The 22,154-nt window shown below is 32.5% G+C and overlaps 1 protein-coding gene across 7 annotated transcripts in view; it reads right to left on the bottom strand.

Moving 5' to 3' along the window:
• MIER1 (MIER1 transcriptional regulator) overlaps nucleotides 1-22,154 on the bottom strand; it is a 59,321-nt gene that overhangs the window by 9,413 nt on the left and 27,754 nt on the right. For all 7 annotated transcript variants that reach the window (XM_079134149.1, XM_079134150.1, XM_079134145.1 and 4 more), the window contains 8 exons: nucleotides 21,539-21,700; nucleotides 20,489-20,621; nucleotides 18,600-18,664; nucleotides 14,589-14,661; nucleotides 8,187-8,338; nucleotides 7,386-7,467; nucleotides 6,105-6,199; nucleotides 2,790-2,917 (listed from right to left, as the gene is read on the bottom strand). In XM_079134149.1, the coding sequence (XP_078990275.1) occupies nucleotides 2,790-2,917; nucleotides 6,105-6,199; nucleotides 7,386-7,467; nucleotides 8,187-8,338; nucleotides 14,589-14,661; nucleotides 18,600-18,664; nucleotides 20,489-20,621; nucleotides 21,539-21,700 (890 nt within the window). The remainder of the gene's footprint in view (nucleotides 1-2,789; nucleotides 2,918-6,104; nucleotides 6,200-7,385; nucleotides 7,468-8,186; nucleotides 8,339-14,588; nucleotides 14,662-18,599; nucleotides 18,665-20,488; nucleotides 20,622-21,538; nucleotides 21,701-22,154) is intronic.

The raw sequence follows: 22,154 nt of genomic DNA, 5'->3' as shown, positions 1-22,154 counted from the left end.
AAGTCCTCTTTCAGCTCTCTGCTACTCTTTATAATTACAGAACAATGACAAGTAATTTGAAGTACAAGGAAATAGACATGAGTTTGATGAATACCAAAGGAATTTTGAAGCTAAGGCTAAGAGAACAAGATAAATGATGAGGAAAGGGTGAAAATAAATATAGTTTAATGAGTATGAATAACGGAGGGTGTTAAAAGGCAAAAGGAAGCTAGAGTTGTTACATGTCAAATTATTTTAAATTTCTGAATATGGCAATGATACAAAGAACACTGTCATTTTTCTAAAGATGAATGAAATTTCCAATTTTCATGTGGCTGGCTGGATCTTTAAAAAACTATGTAGGTAGGTAGAAAAGTAGCAAACATGCTTACAAATGGAAGGTAAAAATTTACTGGAAAAATAAACTTTTAGGTAATGTGTTCTGAACTATGGATTTTGATCTTACTATGGTTAAGAAAAATTCACACAAATTTTTCCCTCTAAGCATTTTACTACAACATTTAAAATGCAACTTTTAATAGAAAATGGAAGCAAGCCAGAAAATTTTCTCCATGTTTACAAAAAAAAAAAAAAACCAAAAAAACAATTTCTCCCTATCTGAAAAATCATGTACAGTTTGGTTACTGCTTCTTATGGAAGACTATACAGCTAAAAAGGATGAATAGCAGTTAAAAAAAAATCATGGTTCTTTCAATTTTAAAAAACATAAAAGACCCAGAGGAGTTATAACTGATGCCTATAAAACCATGGTAATCTTGCCTAAGGGAAAAAAATACATTTGTTCACATCATACCATTTCATCAAGGGACCACTGTTAACGCTTACAGTCTGAGAAAATAGAAGATATGGGTTACTATGCTTATTCCATCCCAGAATACTTAACCTTAAGAGGATTCAAGTTTACGGATATAAGTATCTTCAAAAGTTTTCATAAACTATGGAAAGATTATTACAGAAACTAGAATGTTTGGTGGTACATCCCTACCTAACCTGTTGAGCTTGACATCACAGAGGACCAACTAAGCCAGCCCACAACACTTCCCTTCGTGATGCTTTCTCAAAGAGAAAACTGGATGAACCATGAGTCTGACCCAGAATGACAACTCTTATGTTCTTACTGCTGATGATGACAGATTGACTGTAGTTCATGTGTGAACATTATTTCTGAAATGGGTGAAAAAAATGAAAGATGTTACTATTATTTTTCCCTACAGAATAGTTGAAAACTGAGACTATTTTAAGATATACTCTGCCTACTGGAGAGATATATTTAGTCCCATAGCATAATGCTTGTATACTATCAATGAATAACCTATAAAAATTATAATTTCAATAACACTAAGTAGTTAGATAAAATTTGGAATGCTGCTCTACATGAAATTCCACCCTAGCAATCATCAGCTTTGAATAACAAGGGAGGAGGTACACAGTCCATTGTCTCATGATTTCCAAGAACCAATCAAACTCATTTATTCCTTTTTAGACTTTTGGGCTTTAGAACACTGGATCCTCCACGGAAGTGACCAAGAGAGACATATAGTATAAATTAATGTGACCAAGAAAGCCTAGGAGTTTGAAAAGCATAATCAAATATACATAACATACATATCTTTGAAAAGCAATTATTTTGCCAGTCTTAACTAAGAATACATTTACTGATGCATATTGATGAAATCAATTCATAGCTTTGCATTATTTTTTTTCTGTAAACATTAGGGAATAATCAAGGGCAGTTATCATATACAGTTAATTCTGCCTTAACAATCCATTGACATTTTAGAACAATTCATGTGGGACAAAGAGTTCTTTACTCAGGCTGAGGTTGTGGCTCAGTGGTAGAGCACTTGCCTAGCATGTGTGAGGCAATGGGTTCGATCCTCAGCGCTACATAAAAAAATAAATAAATAAAATAAAGGTATTGTGTCCATCTAAAATTTAAAAAAAAATTTAAAAAAGTTCAATACTCTTTGTGCTTTATGTAACAAGTAACAAATTACCAGAAGTGGTGGTAGACTGCTTTATTCCAAAACCAGACTGAATGAGGCTAAAAGAATTTGATGCATGAGAACTGCATTAGGTTTAAAAAAACATTTTGCACAGACTGGATACAACAACCCATATCTGTGTTATTGGGAGAAAGCTAGAGTTGGATTACTGATCATTAAATATTACTTCTGATGAAGATTCAGCACAGCTAGGAAAAAGGAAGTCACTGTGCATTTTCTTTCTTCTGTTAAATAGTAGCAAAAAAGAAGATGCAATTTGACCTGATTTATTATATTCCTTTGCTTTTTCCTTTTTACAACATCATATTCAAATCTCGTTTTGGTTCTTGGGATCAAAATTGATTGGACAAGGAAAAATATTAATTTTCCTTCCTCTTTAAAGGGCCTCTACTAGTCATATCACCCTAGTTTTAGAAAACAAATGGTCTTTCTTCTTTCCTATTTCCAATGCTCTCAATGAATTATCAGGGATCAAAATTGTATATGCATATACTGAATAGAATAGAATTTAACACATTTTTTCACAGTTCTATTTCTTCTCAGGGGTATATAATAAAAATATACACTCTACGCTTTAATGATAGGTTTGTTACTTTGAATAATATGAGGTGTGGCTTACAATCTTTTGTAAGACATTGAAAAGTCTAAATGTCCTATGAAGGCAAAAATATAAACTAATGTAATTCTATTACAAAATTAAAAATCTAAAAACCATTATACTTTTAATAAAATCCTAGAAAAGTTAGAAAAAATATTTTTCTGTAAAGAAAAAAATTAACTCACGTTACACCAGGATGAAGATTATATTTCTTTTTTCCAAATCGTGTTTGCTGAGCAAAGAAATCATAACGTTCCGATTTTTTCCACATATAATAGAATGCTACACATTCACCAACTGATCTTGTTCGTACCTAAAAGAGACAAACTTGTTTTTAAGAATCACGTACTTCTTTTTTTTGGGGTGGGTTGGGGGTAACAGGGATTGAACTGAGGGGTACTCAAACCACATCCCCAGCCCTATTTTTTGTATTTTATTTAGAGACAGGGTCTCACTAAGTTGCTTAGAGCCTCTTCACTGCTGAAGCTGGCTTTGAACTCAAGATCCTGCTGTCTCAGCCTCCCAAGTCACTGGGATTACAGGCATGCACCATGGCGCCTGGCTCTCATCTACTTCTTAATAGTTATTTTATGAAAAACATTTGAAGTTTGAAAATAAACTTACTTTAACTGATCTATAATATTATGTATGAAATACAACACTGCAGCAACTGTGTTGAAAGCTTCTTTCTAAGCTTCCAGTAAGAGAATTAACACTTTGGTAATTAATTGGTCTTCAGATATTTAATATTCTACTTTTTAAAAGGCTACCATCCTAAATATTTACTAGAAAGTAAATGCTCTTCTATTGAAAATTTCTGGAATTGGCATTTAGGTGAAAAACAAATAGTACAAACAGTTTGAAAATACTTCTTCTCACAGAGCACCTAAACTTTAAACTCTTTCAGAAGATTCTCATACTAGTCCCAACAACAACCCAGGCTAATATAATTTACTTTCTACAAAGTCTGAGGAGGATATGTCACAGTGCGATAAAAGTGATCATAATTATGCTTATGCTTTGTTTACTAAGTTACTCCTATGCCTTACTGTGCTGTAGCTATGTGTGCAAATGAATGGCTCCCCTCACATAATGTTTAAGACCCATGGGGATTAACAAATGATGCTCACAAAAACCCCTTTTTCACTATTTTGCTTGGAGAGCTGTTAAAGTTGATGTGCACAAATAAAATACTGGGAGTTAAAAGGAGAAAAGGGTTATCCAAATTAGTATTGAGGATGGATGATAATTGTACTTTAACCCATAAAATTTCTGGACTTGAAGCAGATATCCTATGGCACTGATTTACCTTCCTTATCCTTCCTGTTGATCCCTTCCTTAACCAATATATATTTTTCTTCCTCTGCTTACCTGTACAACTTTGAATCATTTTTCTCTGAGATTGAAAGTGATGCGAGGACTTTAAAAAATCATCCTCTTCTTGATTTTTGTCTCTGAATCTTATTTCTCAGACAAATTTAAGCCAAGTCAAAAAACTTCAATGAAATAATACTTTATAATAGGTCTTATGATTCAGATCTGAATTTTAATTCCAACTGTGAAAATAAATTTCTGATATTTTCAACAAATCATTATTCTTCCTCAGGGAATTATTGTTCTCCTTTTGTTCACTGGAGCAACTAGGATATAAGTCAGATGACTTCTACACATTAAAAGATCATCTTCTCAAATGTTTTATAAAGAAATCAAGGGTGGGAGGGGTGGGGGGAAGGGGAAAAATAACAGAATGAATCAAACAACATTACTGTATGTGGATTTATGATTACACAAATGGTATGCCTTTGCGCCATGTACAAACAGAGAGGCAACATGTATCCCATTTGTTTACAATAAAATAAAAAAAAAAAGAAATCAAGGTCTTATTCTTGATAAGACAATATTAAAACCTTTTGGGCTCATAGTTTCAAGCCACCTAGTAAGTTCTTACTCCTTTAAAAAAAAAAAAAAAAAAAAAAGATATATAGGTAGGGGTTGGTGCTTCTGCTAATTATATCAGTTACCATTTCAGGGATGCCCTCTACAAGGAATCTAGCATGGTTTGTATAGTAATATTTGAATTCAATCAAAAATTCTAGAAAAATCTGATCAAAAATGTCCCTTTCAACAATGAAGTAATAGATTAAAAAAAATCAGAAACAAAGAGTCAATCATTAGCATAGAGTGCTAATTATATTTGAGATTATCAGATGATCTGACACATTAGGGTCATACACTTTTGACACCAAGTTTATCTATCGTTATCCTAAATCTTAAAACTCAAAATTTCTCTTTTATTATTTATGTCTGATGCTAATTACCAAAACATAACATAATTGAGAATGAACTAATTAATGTATATCAAAATTAAGAAAAACTCAAAGGATCTGTAAGTCACTTTCTTTTATTTAATGAACATGAACTAATGTCAAATCAATTGGACATTATCTGATTATAAGAAGCTTATAAAAAGAGGAAAAAGACTATTTGAGAACTTCAGCCATAAGCCCAGGCACTTAAAACACAGTCCTACACAAGTTATCATATAAAACACACAAGCTATTCTTAAGGAAATATGTATAGCTAAGCTTCTTGAATTCACTAAAAGTAATATGATGCTCACAAGCTGAAAGACTAATTTCCTATTTTAAATTTTGAGTCTTCAGTTTTGTGGGAACAACTCATTTTCCTATACTATCACTTGGTAGGTATTATTGAAAATCATACCTGAATTAAGCTGTAATAATTAAAACTCAAAACAAATTTGCAAGTAATTATGAAGTTCTTTGGGGAGATATACTATATGATTCATACTATCATTGCAGAATGATAATCACGTTAAATAAAATTATGAGTTTATGATGATGATAATTTATAATAAAGTCAATCTATTAAATAGATTCCTTTGAAACATTAAATCTTAATGTGATTTTAAACCACTCAGGAATTATGCAAATGTGACAAATATTTTAATTGTCAAGAATGTCATGTTAAAAGTGCTTCAAAATTTCAACATTATTTTAAAGACCCTCCTTAAAACATCTTGTCACAAGAGTTGGGGATGTGGCTCAGGGGCAAAGCACTTGTGTGAGGCCCTGAGATCAATTCCCAGTGAGAGAGAGAGAGAGAGAGAGAGAGAGAGAGAGAGAGAGAGAGAGAGAGAGAGAGAGAGAGAGGGAGGGAGGGAGACAGACACACAGACAGACACACCTTGTCAGAAAACAACTATAAGTAATTGCAGTATACACAAATACCACAACCACAAGTTGATTAACATACCTGAGTTCAATTCTCAAATACTTGTAATAATATGCACTGAAAATAGTCACCTGGCAAATTTATGTCAGGAAGTTCAGGCAAGCATACTTCAACAGTTATAAGCCAAAAGATTATAATATTCATTACAAAAACTTTAACATAAGAAAATATAGCAACTTAAGAGAGTAAAATGATTTGGGTTAAACTTTCTTTCTGTAAAAGGGAGAACATTTATCATTACTTACTTTATTAGCCTGAATCAAATGAAAATCTTTTCCATAGGCCTTCAGCCCTTGCTCAAAATTTCTACATTCTTCCTCTGTCCAAACAGATAATTCCTCTGACAAAATCAGGGGGGAAAACCATTAAGTCATATTGTTCCAAATGTTGCATACAACAAACAAAACTGCAAATATAAATGTAACTTTCTGATTAAAAAAATGAGGGAAGTACTTTATTCTTAGCTTATTAGAAAAGATAAAGTAACAAAAACTGATTTAATAAAATTTTTAATGATTTGGTCTCTATCTCTCCAGCCTTCACTTCGGCCACTTTCTCCTTAATTCTTCATAATTCAAATATATTAGCCACTTTTAATTGCTGATATTTGCTAAGTTATTTCTTACTTCAAACTCTTAAAAGGATTACTTTGTGCATCCGACCTCATTCATCCTCTTTCACCTAGATAATTCTTACACATCCCAGCAAAAATATCATTTTGTTCTAGAAGCTTCCTCTAAAACCCTCACTTTCTCCTCAACTAAGGTTAAGTCCAACTACAACAGATTTTTTTAAGTTGTAGATGAACACAATACTGTTAATTTTATTCATTTATTTTCATGTGGTGCTGAGAATTGAACCTAGTGTCTTACACATGCCAGCCAAGTGCTCTACCACTGAGTTCTCCCTGGAAGAACTCATTATAACTATTACTCTCTCTAGGTTGCTAGGTACCATGAAGGCAGAGACTTTGTTTATAATTATGCCCTCAGAACTCAGAAGGCCCTCGAATATTTGTTGAATAAATAAGCTATCTCTCACTTGTTACTCAACTACATGTAAACAGTACTCTTAGGTAAAGTGGGGGTTACAGTAAAAAAGGAAAAAATATGAATTTTAGTTATAGAATCATTACTTATGAGTTATTTCTGCCTCAATCAAGTTACTTTTAGTTCAGCGATCTAAGTCTTACAATTTTAAAGTCAGGGTAACATTTGTTATTATTTAGCTCACAGGGATTATTACCAAGACTAAATAATAAAATATTTATAAACATATTCTGAAATTATAAAGCATTATATACATTTATATTTTTCACTTAAATGGACTTCCCCCCATAAAAAAGAGACTGACTTAATCCCATTTCCCAGAAGGCCTTATATAACGCTTGTATTGTGCAAATATTTATTAAATTCAGAAAAATCAGTATTATTAAGCTTAGGATATATTTAGATAAACTCAACAGCTAAATTTTTAAATTTCTGCCATATTATTAAAACAAGTAAAAAATTAACATTTACGCTTACCTCTAGCTGCTTTTACATTAAATCTTAATCTTCTCAATGCTTCTTCTGTATCAAAATTACATTTAACCAATTCATATAATGCCTAGAATAATAAGACTTCCATGTATGATTCAGATTATGAACAATTTAGTTCAAGGCAACAATTTTTTAAAGACTTTACTAGAATTCAGTAGTTATACCTGTATCTTTTCTGAATAGTTTTAGTGAATACAACATAGCACCAAGGAAAAATGAACATGAAGTCAATTTTGATATTCTAAATAGGTAGAGTATATATAAATACTCTTAATTTGGTAACCATAGAATTCTAGGAATTTAGAAATTTAAAATGTCTGTATTTCATTTTATATAAAGTCATAATTCCTTCTTTGTGGCTTTCTGAAATTCTTATTATAAACAAATCAGAGGAAAAAACAATGATAAAAAAGATCAAGAAATATGCTGTTATATTAAGGTGCCAGTTTTACCACGTACATAAATTATCTCAGATGAGTATCCCAGCTTGATAATATCCACAGATTCTCAGGGAGAGCCAAAGGTACTTTAAAAAGTATAACAAAAAGTATATATAGGCAAAATAAAACATCATGAGTTTTTTTTTTTATATTGGAGCTTAAATCATTCCAATGAAGAAAGTATGGTAGTAAATCTTACCCTGATTATAACTTCAGATTCCCTGTTAATAACATTATAGGAGTTTTGATGGACATAACAACAATCAAATGGAAAACATTTATATTTATAAATGTGTACAGTTAATTTATTTGAGAAAAATTCTGAAGTTGTTTCTTATTCATGTACCTGCTCATTGTCTTTTATGTGAGATCCTTCAGGAATTGCTTCTACACCTTTCTCATCACCTGTTCTTCTAGATGCATCCTTAAGAAATACAATCACTTTATCTTCTGGTAAGTACTCAGGGTCCCACAGGAGCTGATCATCATTTTCATATACTAAATTAGTAAAACAAAATGTTAATAAAACTGCCCAAAATTGATGAGTTTGTATTAAAACACATCATTGAACAAATAGCTTGTACTTAAGAGCCAAATGTTGAAAACTAAATGTGATCTCACTACTTGACTAACTTCTTTCTTGGGTAATATTACAGTCAAAGTGAATTAAGAATTTCACAGAGAGAAGGGACCACTTTTTGGCCCCTTCAGATACAGTCTGACTTTCCTTACCTTTCCCAAATTCCAAACTCTCTTCATTTGAATTCGCCTCCACCACTTACTACCTGTTATGACCTGAGGCAAGTTATTTCCTTTCTCTCTGCTTCATCTGTGGGATAACTATAACTCTATCTTGTGAAGGTATAGGAATTTAAAGCATTTTAAAACAGTTCTAACATATGAAAGCTCAATGGATGTGAGCTATAATTATTATTTTTGAAAGAATGTATGAAAAATGCTCACCAAATTTTAACACTGCTTATTTTTTGGTGGTGAGATTCGGAGCAATATTTTTTTCTGTCATCTTCATATTTTTCTACAATTATTGACAGTGTGTTATAATGTATACAAAGTCATGTTTATAAAAACAAGTCATAATATTTTTTTAAAAATCTAAGTTTTATCATTGTTACTATTAAGGTTAAAACCAGTATCTCTTCAAAATCTGAATAAATGGATGACCTAAGACAGCCTAGTGGAATTTTAAATGACAAGAAGTTGAAAACAGATAAAATTAAGAAGGAATAGTCATAACACAGATTAATACTAAGAATAAGCATCTTAGGGGCCAAGAGAAGAAAGTATTTCAAAAGGTGGTTTCAAAGACTGATTAAATCTTACTGAACAGCCAGGATGAAAACTGAAAATGGTTTGCTGGATTTATTAACAAGGAGGTAAATATTGTGAGAACTGTTTCTGTGTAGAGATGAAAGCAGAAGCCATAGTAGAGAGGTCTGAAAAGTAAACGGAAGTGAAGAAATAAAGCAGAAAATTCTTATAAAGAGTTTGGTTATAAGGGTGGAGGTAGTACAATAGTTAAGAGGTGAAGTAGAGTTGTAGACAGTTTTTATTGTTTTTGTTTGATTTTAAAGATAGGAGAAAAACTTTTAAAGAGCCTCTTGAGAGAGAAAATATATTGTCAAAGTTCTTTTATTATGAAAAGGAATCAACAGCTAATTATCTCCTATGTACCAAGCAATATTTTAAGTGGTTTCACATACATTACCTTGTTCTCCATGCACATATATATTTCCTTAAAATCTACTTTTTTGTGTGTCCCCAAATAGATATTCTTTTTAAAAGTATAGTTCAAAGGACAGTATCTAGAAATTTTTCCTTAAGAAACATCATTCCTTTTCTAACCTGTTGCTATAATTGTAGTTAAACTCTAAATGGTAAATACAAAAAAATCCCACAACAGAGTGAATCTGGAGTACTGCTCTTGATTTCTGTTCTCTGCTCAGTCTGTTCCTCAGAAGGAGCACAATAGAGATTACTTATATTTTGGGGGTAGACAAAGTTGTCTCAAAAAGAGGAAGATAATGGGTGGGTCCTTGAGTCCCAAGAGTTCTGCCAGCTAGATTATCCCATTTAAACATATGAAACAAACACAAACCACCTGGAAGACATTTCTGGTATCACTACCAGTGATATTCTGGGGCCATGAAATACAAACATGGTCTTAGTCAAATGGACAACTTGCCATCACCAGGTGGCGCCAAATCACAAGTTGGACTCGTAATTGTGGTTAAATACAGAGGCTTGCCCTGATAATTTCAAAAAACTTAGAATACACTGCATTTATACAATTACAATGTACTCAATAATGACCATAAGGTGAGAACAACTGGCATTTACATAGAGAATAAGGCTTTACTGGTTCCAGACACAGACCAAATTATCTTCTCATTAAATTTATACTCTAAATAAAAAATGTTCTGACTACAACCTAAATAAAAATAGGCCACAGCAGGTTTTAATAAAATGTGTTATGGAATGATTAAAATATCAAAAAGATCAAAATTCAAAACTCCAAATCAGAAATAATGTCTCCATGAATAAAAACCCATCAAAAGAAAGGGGGAAATTAGTCTTTATCTTAATTACATCAAGCGACAGGAGCATGCTAAATTTTGAAAGGTATCAATCACTGAAATGTAATCTGAAACTATTTAATTTTAAATCAATTGCCAACCTAAAACAACTTTTTGAAAAAGTGACCACAAATATATGCACCTAATATTACTAGAAAATATGATTTCATGTGATTATAAATGACTGAATTCAGAAGTCAGGAATTCACTAGTACATTAACACAGGTGAGTTGAGGAAGTACTCCTGCTGTCTTATTAAACATTCTGACTCAGTAGGTAGGAAATAACTGACATGGTCCCTAAGTTATGAAGCTTTTTCCTACAGGTTTAATAAACTGCCTGTTTCAACAATACTAGTACAGGTTGAGCACCCCAAATTGGAAAATCCCAAATCCAAAATGCTCTGAATCTGAATGCTTCATCCCAAGCAGTTTGAAAAAGAGATATTCAACTAGTACCAATTAAAAGTACTGCATTTATTCACTTTCTCAGTTCAGTTACTTAAGAAATAAAAATAAGAGCCAGATGTATAGAGCATCCCATAGTCCAATTACTTAAGAGGCTTAGGTAGGAGGATCACTTCGGCCCATGAATTCAGCCTGGCAATGAAACAATGAGACACCATCTCAAAAATCACACACACACACACACACACACACAGAGAGAGAGAGAGAGAGAGAGAGAGAGAGAGAGAGAGAGAGAGAGAGAGAGAGAGAGAGAGAGAGAGAGAGAGATAATTTACACAATGTTCTTTAGATACAATTTACATTGTCCTTTTTTACTCATTGCTTAATACTTGACTGAAAACATAATTAATGCTCCTTTCCCTTGTCCTCCATTCTTTCTAAATAGTCCATCATTTTCAATTTATCTAGTCCAGGTTTTTCAACCTTGGTACTGACATTTTTTTTGGCCAGATAGTTCTTAGTAGTTGGGGACCATCTGGTCCAATGGAGGTTGTTTAACAGCATTCTTCATCAAGTCTTACCACAGTACCACAGTGTTCATTCAGTTTAGCACGGAGGAGAAACCATAAAGTATACACACAATTGAAAAATTATCTTATGAAGAGGAGGATGTTTTTCCATCTCTTTCAGAATTAAACCCTTTCTCTTATGGTCTGGATGGGGTTTATACTACCCCAAGAATTCCAGGAACAGACAAATGAGCCACAGCAAGGGCAAGCTAGAGTATAAACTCAACTCTGGTCACCGTGATTTCCTCTGGCTGGCACATGACTCAAGCTAAGACAACAAGGGCTCTCTCCAGGACTTCTGGAGTTCCAGGGGATGAGGAAATTCTCATTTTTGCTGTTTCTCATGCTATAAGGACTGTATAAGGTAAGAGCTCCCAATAGGCATCGGAGACGATTTGACAAATCAAAAATGGAGCACACAGGAATGGTTTACAACCCAAGAGCCCCCTGAATTCAGTTGTGTTTAAAGCCAGATAAGCACAAAATTCCAGTAAAGCAACCCAATAAATTTTGTTTGCTTAAGGTAATTGTCATCTAGCAAGCAAAAGGGTATCAACTGTCAACTGATACTTTCTGAAAACTGACTGGTAAAAGCTAAATATAATGCATAAGATTAAACATCAACTGACTAACAATGCCACTTACTAAGCACTTATAAGCTTGTTCCACAGAAAAATATTACTTGTAATCATCACAAAATTCTATAAATACATATTACGATTGTAATTTGATGAGGAGGAAAAAAAGAAATACTATATCCAAAGTCAAATAGTTAAATACTGATCCAAGTGACAAACTCCATATCAAGTTCTAACACTATTCTGCACCCAACTATTAATTCATATACCAAATATTTTACTAAGTGCCTATGTGGCAGATGAACAAACAAATGCTTATAATATAATTGGCCCTCCATATTTGTAGGTTTTGCACCTGTGGATTTGACCAACTATGGATAGAAAATATTTGGAATAAAAACAGTACTGTATAATGTACAAACTTTGCTTCTTGTTATTATTACCTAAATAATACAGTGTAACAACTGGTTATATGCAATAACATTATACTAGATATTATAAGTAATCTATAGATAATTTAAAGTATCTAGGAAGATGTATATACAATATATGCAAATACTGTTGACATTTTTTTATAAGGAACTTAAGCATCTGTGGTTTGGTATCTACAAGGTTAGGGTGAGGGGGTGTCCTGAAACCAATGCTCACAGAAAGCAAGGGATGACTGTATATTATGCTGAGATTAAATTATAATTTACATAAATTTAAGAAAATGTTAATGGGTAGCTAAGGAGATTTTATAACCAAAATAGATACAAGTTCAAAAGAGCATGCATGGAATATGACTATAACTAACAAATGTTTAAGTGTTTCCATTAGGAAGGATATCAAAGGGCAGAGAAAAAAAAAAAAAAAATGTGTCAAGGACTCTCCAGGATGATCAGGTGAGGCGGTTTCTTTTATCTATGAAAAGAATTTTGCCAGGCATGGTGATGCACCCTTGTAGTTCTAGCAACTAGGGAAGGCTAAGGCAGAAGGTTTGCAAGTTCAAAGTCAGTCTCAGCAACTTAGTGAGACCCTGTCTCGAAATAAAACTTTAAAAGAACTACGGTTAGCTCAGTGTTAAAGCATCCCTGGGTTCAATTCCAGTACCAAAAAAAAAAAAAAAAAAAAAGTGACTTCTGATCCATCTGTCATATAATCCCTACAATAAAGAAAAGATATACTGGTTTTGGGGGCATTTTAATTTAAAAAGTCTGTTTATTAAATATGAAAAATATCCTGCAAAATTTTTTTCCATAACAATGCACTACTAAACACTACCTTTTGACAAATTTTACTTCTAACTGTATAGTATAGCTTACAAAATGGTTTCATGGGTTCAGATTGTGTACAGAGGGTACCATAAGTGGAGATGAATTCTGGGTATCCTGACAAAAGCCGTGAATTTCTAGAACTTTGTAACTGAGGAAAGGTCCTATACCACAGTGACTTCTCCAAAACAATGTCACTTTTCTAAGTCAAGTCTAATCTTCCATACATGATCCAATGTGCTCAAAATCTCAAAATGAAAGCGCTTCATAAACCACATCTTTTCCTGAAAAGAATCATGTAATCTGCTTTCTAAAATCATGTTAAAATTGAAAACATTAAGCCAAATTAGCAGTATCTTAAAAGGAACAAACGTTTTAACTTTCAGTTCTTATTTGCAGGGAGAAAAAAAAAAAAAAAAAAGAAATTCATGGTGCTAACCATTACACAAGTAAAAGCATATTTAAATATAAAAGCCAACGGATGATTCATTTCCGCATACAATTATGTGTTCATAGAATATATGCACAGAATTTCAACATACAACAAGCCCACTACACTTCGGTACCTATAGTTTACTGTATGTTGCTGGAATTTGAAAAGAAAAATAAAAGCGTTAAACATTTAAGCGGCATGTCAAAGCAAACTTTTTGTCAAAAATTTAAGGGCTTCTGGTGTTCCCTTGACTGCTTTGAGGATATGTACATTTTTAGAGTATAAAGTAAGTTTTTGGAGGGAATGCACAAAAGAAAACAAACTGAAAAAAGATTTCCTGAAGAGTTCTGTATACAAAGATGAAGTGAGGAAAAGACTAAAAAGAAATGAAAAATGTCGAGCTCTGAAGTAATGTCACATTGTACATGAGCTCATTTAAGAATACAAGTTGTATTCTCAAATCATTTAAAAAACACAAATACCAAAGTTATCTTTCAGTAACATTAACTGTTTCAGAAAATGTTTCTTTAAAAAAAAAAAAATCAGTTGTTCATTCTTCAGTTCACTTTTAAACCTCTGACTGATATAAAATAGCCTGTTTTTAAAAAACTAAATTATAAAGGTTAAAAAAGATTCAGTTCAGAACACTTAAAATATTAAATTTCTAAGGTTTTTGTTTTAAAAATAAAAAGTTGGGATGCTTTAAGTTACATAAAAACAAAAAAGTATTCATTTTTGTTTTGCTGGACTTATGTAGGCAAAACAGTAGATTACAGTTCTTAATATAATGCAGGGCTCTGGTTCATAAAACCAATGTGGTTATTCAGTAGGCTGTCAAGTTCTTAGCTCATTTTACATATAAAATAACAGTTCATCACCTTAACAGCTTCTATGTAAGTTCAGTACTAACTCACCTTTTTCATTTTCTTTGTATCTACAAATGCCAACTGGAATTTCTGCTTGAAACATGGAGCCCACCATAATCTCCTATTTTAAAAATAACATAAAACATTAGTCAGAGCTAGTAACAAAGATTTTTATGTTCATTTTCTAGCTTTACCATCTTCTTGAGTAAGCTCTGCCTGGTTTCTCTGTCATAAAATACAGATACAACCAATTAATTACCTCAGAGCAGTATTGTGAGGATGAAATGAGTTAATAATAGATAAGAGCTTGGATATGATTGGATGAATATATTAGTAATAATAATGGGGTGGTATGCAATGTAGAAAATGAATAAAATATGAAGTGAATTCTATCATTTGATTAATCAGATAATCATAAAATACCCTGAGTGTAGCAATTCCTCCAAGAGCACCACCAAACCAAACCAAACCAAACCAAACCAAACCAAACCAAAACAAAAACAATTCATGAGAGTCAAGATTACAAAAACCCTCTTTTGACTAGTGGCAAAATGATGAAAACAAACTTATTGGCATTTTCAAAATAAAGACTTGGTCAGGATAGGCACAAAATCATGGTTTAGGAAGTTACTTGTCTCTTAGGATTTGAAAAGTTCTTTCCTGTAATTGTTATTCTTCATTTTACCTAATATAACTTTAAAGACATGCTCTATGTAATAAAGTTACTATGGTACCTATATAGGAAAACCAGGCTTTCTCATGATTAGTTTTTTAGAAGAAATATTGCATTCAACAAAATTTTCTCCACAATTACATAGGAATTCTCTTTGTCTTCCGCTATTTAAAGAGTTTTCTATTGTCATTCCCTATGCCTCTTTTAACTTACTCACCCATGTCTATCAAAGAAAAGTCAAGTTATCAACCCTGGCACAGGTGCCTCTAAAAATATCAATGCTTGGATCTGTTCTAGATCAATTAAATAATATATGGATAAAGGCCCTGGTGTTGTTTAAAAGTTTTCCAAGTGATTCTAACATGCCCATGATTGGGAATGGCTGGGCTAGTATGAAGACACCATACTTCCTTTTGTGAACTGAGTTCAGAATACTTCTTTTCCCCTGATAATTTATTCTGACAGAAAGGAAGAGAAATAGAACTTAAGGTCATTATGTGCCAGGTATCTTATATATAATTTTCATATATTTTCCACCAAACCCCATAAGATTGGCATTATTTTATTTGCTATAACAAAATTATACTGAAAGAAAACAATCTACGTTGACTGCAGCCTGCTTTATTATGTAATGCTTCCTGAGGAAGGAATAACCCCCCAATAACAAAGGCTTCACCTCTCCAGTATTTTCCCTCCTCTAAACTTTTGTTCTTCATTAACTAATTAAAAAAAGTACAAAACACTTAATCAAACATATTTTATTAGATGCTCCAGATTAATATTTGCCAGGAAAAAAAGATGTGTAAACTTGAACATATCAAGTTTATATTCAAACTTGAATTTGTAGTGGAAAATAGCAATTTAACATGACTTCAAAGGTTTCCCACTTTTTCATCTTAATGTCAGCATAGTATAGGCATTAGATTAAAAACTGCACTCAAGAACACTTGTCCTAATAGGTAGTAATTTTTGTGATCCTTGTTTTTTGGAGTGAGTTTCATCACTCACTCTTTTCTAAGTTCTACATCTTTTTTGTTGCTTTCACTCAATTTAACACTTAATAATACAGGTATTTATATTATATAACATGTTCCAAGGGATGTTCCCTCCATTCCTGAAGCAAAAGAATAAGCTCTTAATAGCTATGTAAACAACAGGTATTCACTTTTTAAATGTACAAATCTATGCTAAAGATATTAGTCAATAATTATTAAAAGTTATCTGACCTGCACGTCTTTGCTAACAGATACAGTGAGTGTTTACATCTATGAGAACTATCCCTTTGGAAACCCATAATTAGATCAATTCTGGTTGAAGCCAAGAATTCTTAGGTGGCACAATCCAAGTACATCTGAATATTTCACTCTTCCTAATAGAAACTCTAAAATGTTTCCCTATTTTAATCAGCAAAAGGATTAGCTCTTTTTTTAAGTTTGCCCCATGCATCCTAAACGACAACTTTAAATCATCTAAAGAAAAGAAAAAACCTAACATGGAGAAGGCTCAAAAGTATTAACTGATTTAATAATTTAAAAATCTTGACTTTAAAAGTACAAAAAGTTCATTCAATTTAATATTCTGGGCTGTTCTTCTTTCCAAGCAATGATAGTTGATGTACTAAATTTAAAAGCAGACCCAGAAAGATGAAGAACAAAAACACTAACTAGGGTTTTTTTTTTTTAAATAAAAGAAGATATATCAGGCAAGTATCGTTCAACAAGAATAATGTCATTTCTTCTATGTAAATGATTTTAACCAAGTACACATAATATTTCATAGGTTTTCCTAAGGGGTCAACTCCTCTGCAACAACTTAAAATTAATTCTTCAATTTAACTTTATGCCTAATTATATAATGTTATATATTCTGTAAATAAAAACTAGATTCCTTTTAGAAATTAACCTATTTGTATATGTAGAAAAGCCAAATCTGTTTCTTTACATAATACACTTATCAATTATAAATCAACATTAAATTCAATCATTCTGAGTTTTCCCTTTATAAATATAGAATGAAAAATCTGCAATATAAACTATCAAAACTTATTTAACAAATATCAGAGCTTCCACAATTGTTTTACAAAATATATATGCATTTAAAAAGTCACAAGTGATACTTGTTACAGGGTTGGGGAGATGGCTCAGTTGGTAGAGTGCCCTGGATTCAATCTCCAGCACCGCAAAAAAAAAAAGAAAAAAAAAAAAAAAAAAAAAAAAAAAAAAAGATATGTGTTACAGGGCAATGAGAGCCTAAATAAGCATCAGTTCAGGATTACTTCAGAAATTTGGATTTCTAAAATTGGTTTAAGTACTGACCTGCTCAGTGCAGTGCAATTTTTTTCCTTATTGTCATGTTATTTTATAAAAGATAAGGACTTGGGATACAGCTCACTGGTAAAGTGCTTGCCTAGCACACACAAGGTCTTGGGTTGAATTCCAAGTATCACTCAAAACAAAAAACAAAAACAAAGATGACCTAAATCTCAGCAGTGGTGGCACATGCACTCATACCTGTAATCCCAGCAGAGGCTGAGACAGGAGGATAGCAGGTTGGAGGTCAGCCTGGGCAATTTAGTGAGACGCTATCTCAAAATAATAAAGGGATAGGGATGTAGAATAGTGGTACAGCAACCCTGGGTTCAATATTGTAATGGCTAATCTGAACTGTGAACTTGACTAGATAAGAGGCTTCTGGGTATGTTGGTGAGGGTGTTTCTACAAATGATTAGCATATGGGACAGCAAAATGAAGTTGGAGACCCACCCAAAGTGTGGGTAGCACCGATCAACATGTTAGAGGGCTTGGATGGGAACAATTGTTGGAAGAACAAGGAAGCAGCAGCAGATGCAAGCTTGGTTCTTCTTGATTGGTTCTTGATTGCTGCTGTGACCATCTGAAGACATGAGACTCCAGTTCCTTCACTTTTCCAATGCAAAATCTGCCTAGTGACTCTCCAGGGAGTTTCTATACCTTCTATCCCCTCTTGGACTTGGGTAACTTCCTTGATCCCTCTTGTTCTAGACTTCAGCTTCCTGAACTGTGTAGCTATTGGATCCTCCAGCTCCCCAGCCTGCAGATGGCCACTGTAGAACTACCCAGCTTCTTGCTGTGTAAGTCAACCTAATAAACCCCTTTTTTGTAATCACATATATGATTATATGTATTTCCCCTGTTGGTTCTGTTTCTCCAGAGAACCTTAATACTAATCCCTAGTATCAAAATAAGATTATCTGACCATTTCAAGTGGGAATTTGAACATTTGCAAAATGCTTACCTGTCACAAAGGTTGACACATCAACTTCATCAAAATACACGGTAAAAGAACAATTACATTTAGCTTTTTAATATTAATTTATCTAGGTTTTGGGAAAATATAGTTTTACCTACCTTTTTCCAGTCTTCTGATGGAATATAGTCCTCATCTTCTTCAGATTCTTCTTCTATTTCACTATCTAGAATAAATAACAAAAGTATAAGGTGACTGCTTATTCTGTCCACATCTATGTGTCTTTATATTTTAAGTTTATCATCAAAATTTAGATATGTTAAAAGGCATATGCTGAGTTAGGCCCAGATATTTTTAATCAATATTACCCTATCACTAAAATAAACAAATAAAAAGCAAGCAATAAAAAACCCATAAACTTTTTAGGACAAATATATTCTCAAGAAATGACTTCCCATAAAAACTTCTGGAAAACTGATTTAGAGTCAAGAGAATCTGCTTCTAATCCTCATTCTGTTACCAATAACTGGGTGATGGAATAAATTACATATCTCAATTTCTTTACTTACAAAGTTCAGAGTCTGGATAAAATAGTTGTTTACAAACAGCGTTTTTGGAACAATGGGAATTTTGTAGCACCATTTAAGGTGAATCATGTGCAATAAGGGTTACATTTGAAAGACCTCAATTCTCCCAACCTCCATTTTATTCAGATCAGCAAGCTGTTATTTATTTACATTATGAAGTAAGAATGCATTCTCCCAAATCTAAAATGGCAATGTTCAAAAAGACATCACATATAAAAATAAAGTAAGCCTTCTATGAAAAAGTTAAGATAGGAGGTATATGTGTAGTTTCTACACATACATCATAACTAGAATAACAGATTAGAAGTTTGAAATAAATACTGTTCTAAGAGGCAGAGAAGTTACTTAGCATTGCACTTTTAATTAAACATTGGCAATGGATCTGCTGTTTATTTAACTTAAGGGAAAAACACAACATTTAAACAAAATTAACAGAATTATTTTAGTAACTAATGTCTTCCTGCACTAACACTTTCACTTGGACCATCTTTGATGAAAACTCACAATTATTATCACACAAAATTACAATTAGCAGTACTAAATTCACTTCTAAACTAAATGTGTAACAAGTCATTCACATAAAGCAGTAGTCATGTTTAATTTAGTTATTTCCTTACAACATTTCATGGGAGGTTATTTTTCTTCATGTAATTTTCTTCCTCTTAAAGTACAGAAATTTGGATCACAATCTAATAATACTGGTAGCTGACTTATTCTAATCAAAAAGTCATTTTCTAGAGTAATGTGGACTTAGAATGAAACATGGTGGAGCAGGTAAAACATGCAAATATGTGCCTACATCAAGAATCAACAACTTCTTTAGACCTGGGAGTCACAAGACTAGATAAAGCAATGCTCATGAATACATACTCATGCTCTGCATAATGACCTTTCATTCAACAACAGACTTTATATATGACAGTGTTCCCATAAGATTATATCACATGGTGCTATAGCCACCTTAGTTCATCTAAGTACATTCTATGATGTTTGCACAACCAAGAAATTAAGTAATAATACGTTTCTCAGAATGTACTCCAATTGTTGGGAAATGATACTGGTAAAATTATATTGTTACATTGTGCGCATGTATGAATATGTAAAAACAAATTCCACCACTGTGAACTATTATAATGCACCAATTAAAAAAACAGAAAAAAAAGAACATATACCATTTGTTAGGTGACACAGACTAAGACAAAAGGAGAAAATGAAAACTAAGAGAAAGACTACATGAAATAAAAGGAATACACCCAATGAGGTAGTATATGATATAAGAATTACTGCAGAATCACTGACAAAAGGGCCTTAAGCATTGCTAACAAATTATCTACAATAAACTCCATTTACTTTTGAAAAAGATACCAGAATAAATTAATTCAAACAGAACAATGAAAGATACATCAGAATTTTAGGTAATGATAGTAAAATTATATTCCAACTATATTCACAATATCACGTACTTGTATCAAAATATTTACATCGACGTGGGCGGATTATTTCCTGGGTATCTTGAGAAACAACAGACTGTGATGGATCATCATTGGAAGACTGAGTTTCATCTTCCTGACCTGATGAATCCTTTATATTCTCTTCCTATGGAATAATAAATGTATTTAAGATGTAAAGAACACAGTTGCACTGCAGATGAAGACCATGGTATTCAAAGTTTGTTCTAAACATAACTAGAAGACTAAAATAAAGTAGTTGCAACATGATGCTGTGGTGTGGCCCTTGGGATAGGAAAAAGAAAATTAACAGAAAAATTGATGAAATTCAGATAGTCTATTTTTAACAGTACTATGCCTGGGATTTCTTAGTTTCGATAAAGATCACGGCAGTTACACAAGATGTTAACATTAGGAGAAGCTGGGCGAAGAATACAAAAATTTATTTATTTTTTGGCAGTACCGGGAATTGAACTCAGGGTCACTCTACCACTGAGCTACATTCTACATCCAAGCCCTTTTATTTATTTTTAATTTTTGACTCTTTTTAAAGATAAGGTCTTGCTAAATTTTTGAGGCTGGCCTCAACCTTGTAATTCTCTAGCCTCAGCCTCTCAAGTTCTTGGGGTTACTGGTGGGTGCTAACATACCTGACTGCAGGATAAAGAAACTTCCTATGCCAATTTTGAACCTGTTTTTACATTTAAAATTCTTTAAAAACAAAATAAGAAAAATGAATACACATTGCCAATTATCCTATTATTTAAAAGCAATAACATTTTTTAAAAAATCCATGTAAGCTCATATAAATGATTGAGAAAAGGTACTAAAAAGAAATCTGGAATGACACAGACCAAATTCTACCTCTTAGAAGTGGATTACAGGTGATTTCTATGTTTATATTAAAATTTCCATAGTATTTTAATTTTTAACACTTAATCTCCTATTGTACTTAATTTGCAAATCACAGAGTTTGGTATTACTGCTTCAGTCATCTACTAAGGGTCTTGGAACATATATCCTCCACCAATAAGAGGGCAACTACTGTAAAGCATATAACATTACTTTATTTTCCCCACTACAGCCACTGTTGTCATCATTATCGGCATCTTCGTCATCTTCACCCTCCTCTTCTTCCTCTTCTTCCTCCTCATCTTCTTCAGGTAGTCGAACAGTACTATCATAACCATAAAGACTGAGAAGTTCATGAATTGGCATGTCGCCTTCCTAAATAAACCAAAACAAAAGTCAATTTCTGAAATTGGTGATTTTGTATTTCTAGTCCATACCACATCTATATAAAAGAATGCCTTTAAAACTCTTATCAAGAATTCTCAAATAATAAAAAGTAAAACAAAAAAATTCTAAAGCCGAGGAACATCCAAAAGTCTTTTAAATATTTCTATAAAACTGATCAATTATAATTACTAACAATAAAATCTTTTAAGTATAATAAAAAGTGACACTGGCTCTAAAACTGAGTATTTTTTCTGCAATCAATTTAGTATATGTACAATGACAGCACTTATGTATGGATCAATTCTTACTAAGAGTACCACACTTAATTTGGGGAAAACAGAGTAATTAGGAAATATACATACTATAAATAAACTACACTAATAAACTCAAGTGTAGGGAGATGAAATTCATAGCCCAACCAAAACACTAAAAAACAGTGATG

This window comes from Sciurus vulgaris, assembly GCF_902686455.1.
Source record: "Sciurus vulgaris genome assembly, chromosome: 1".
Classification (NCBI taxonomy): Eukaryota; Metazoa; Chordata; class Mammalia; order Rodentia; family Sciuridae; genus Sciurus; species Sciurus vulgaris.
The sequence above is the reverse complement of the archived record's forward strand: the minus strand, read 5'-3'. Positions and strand labels throughout refer to the sequence as shown.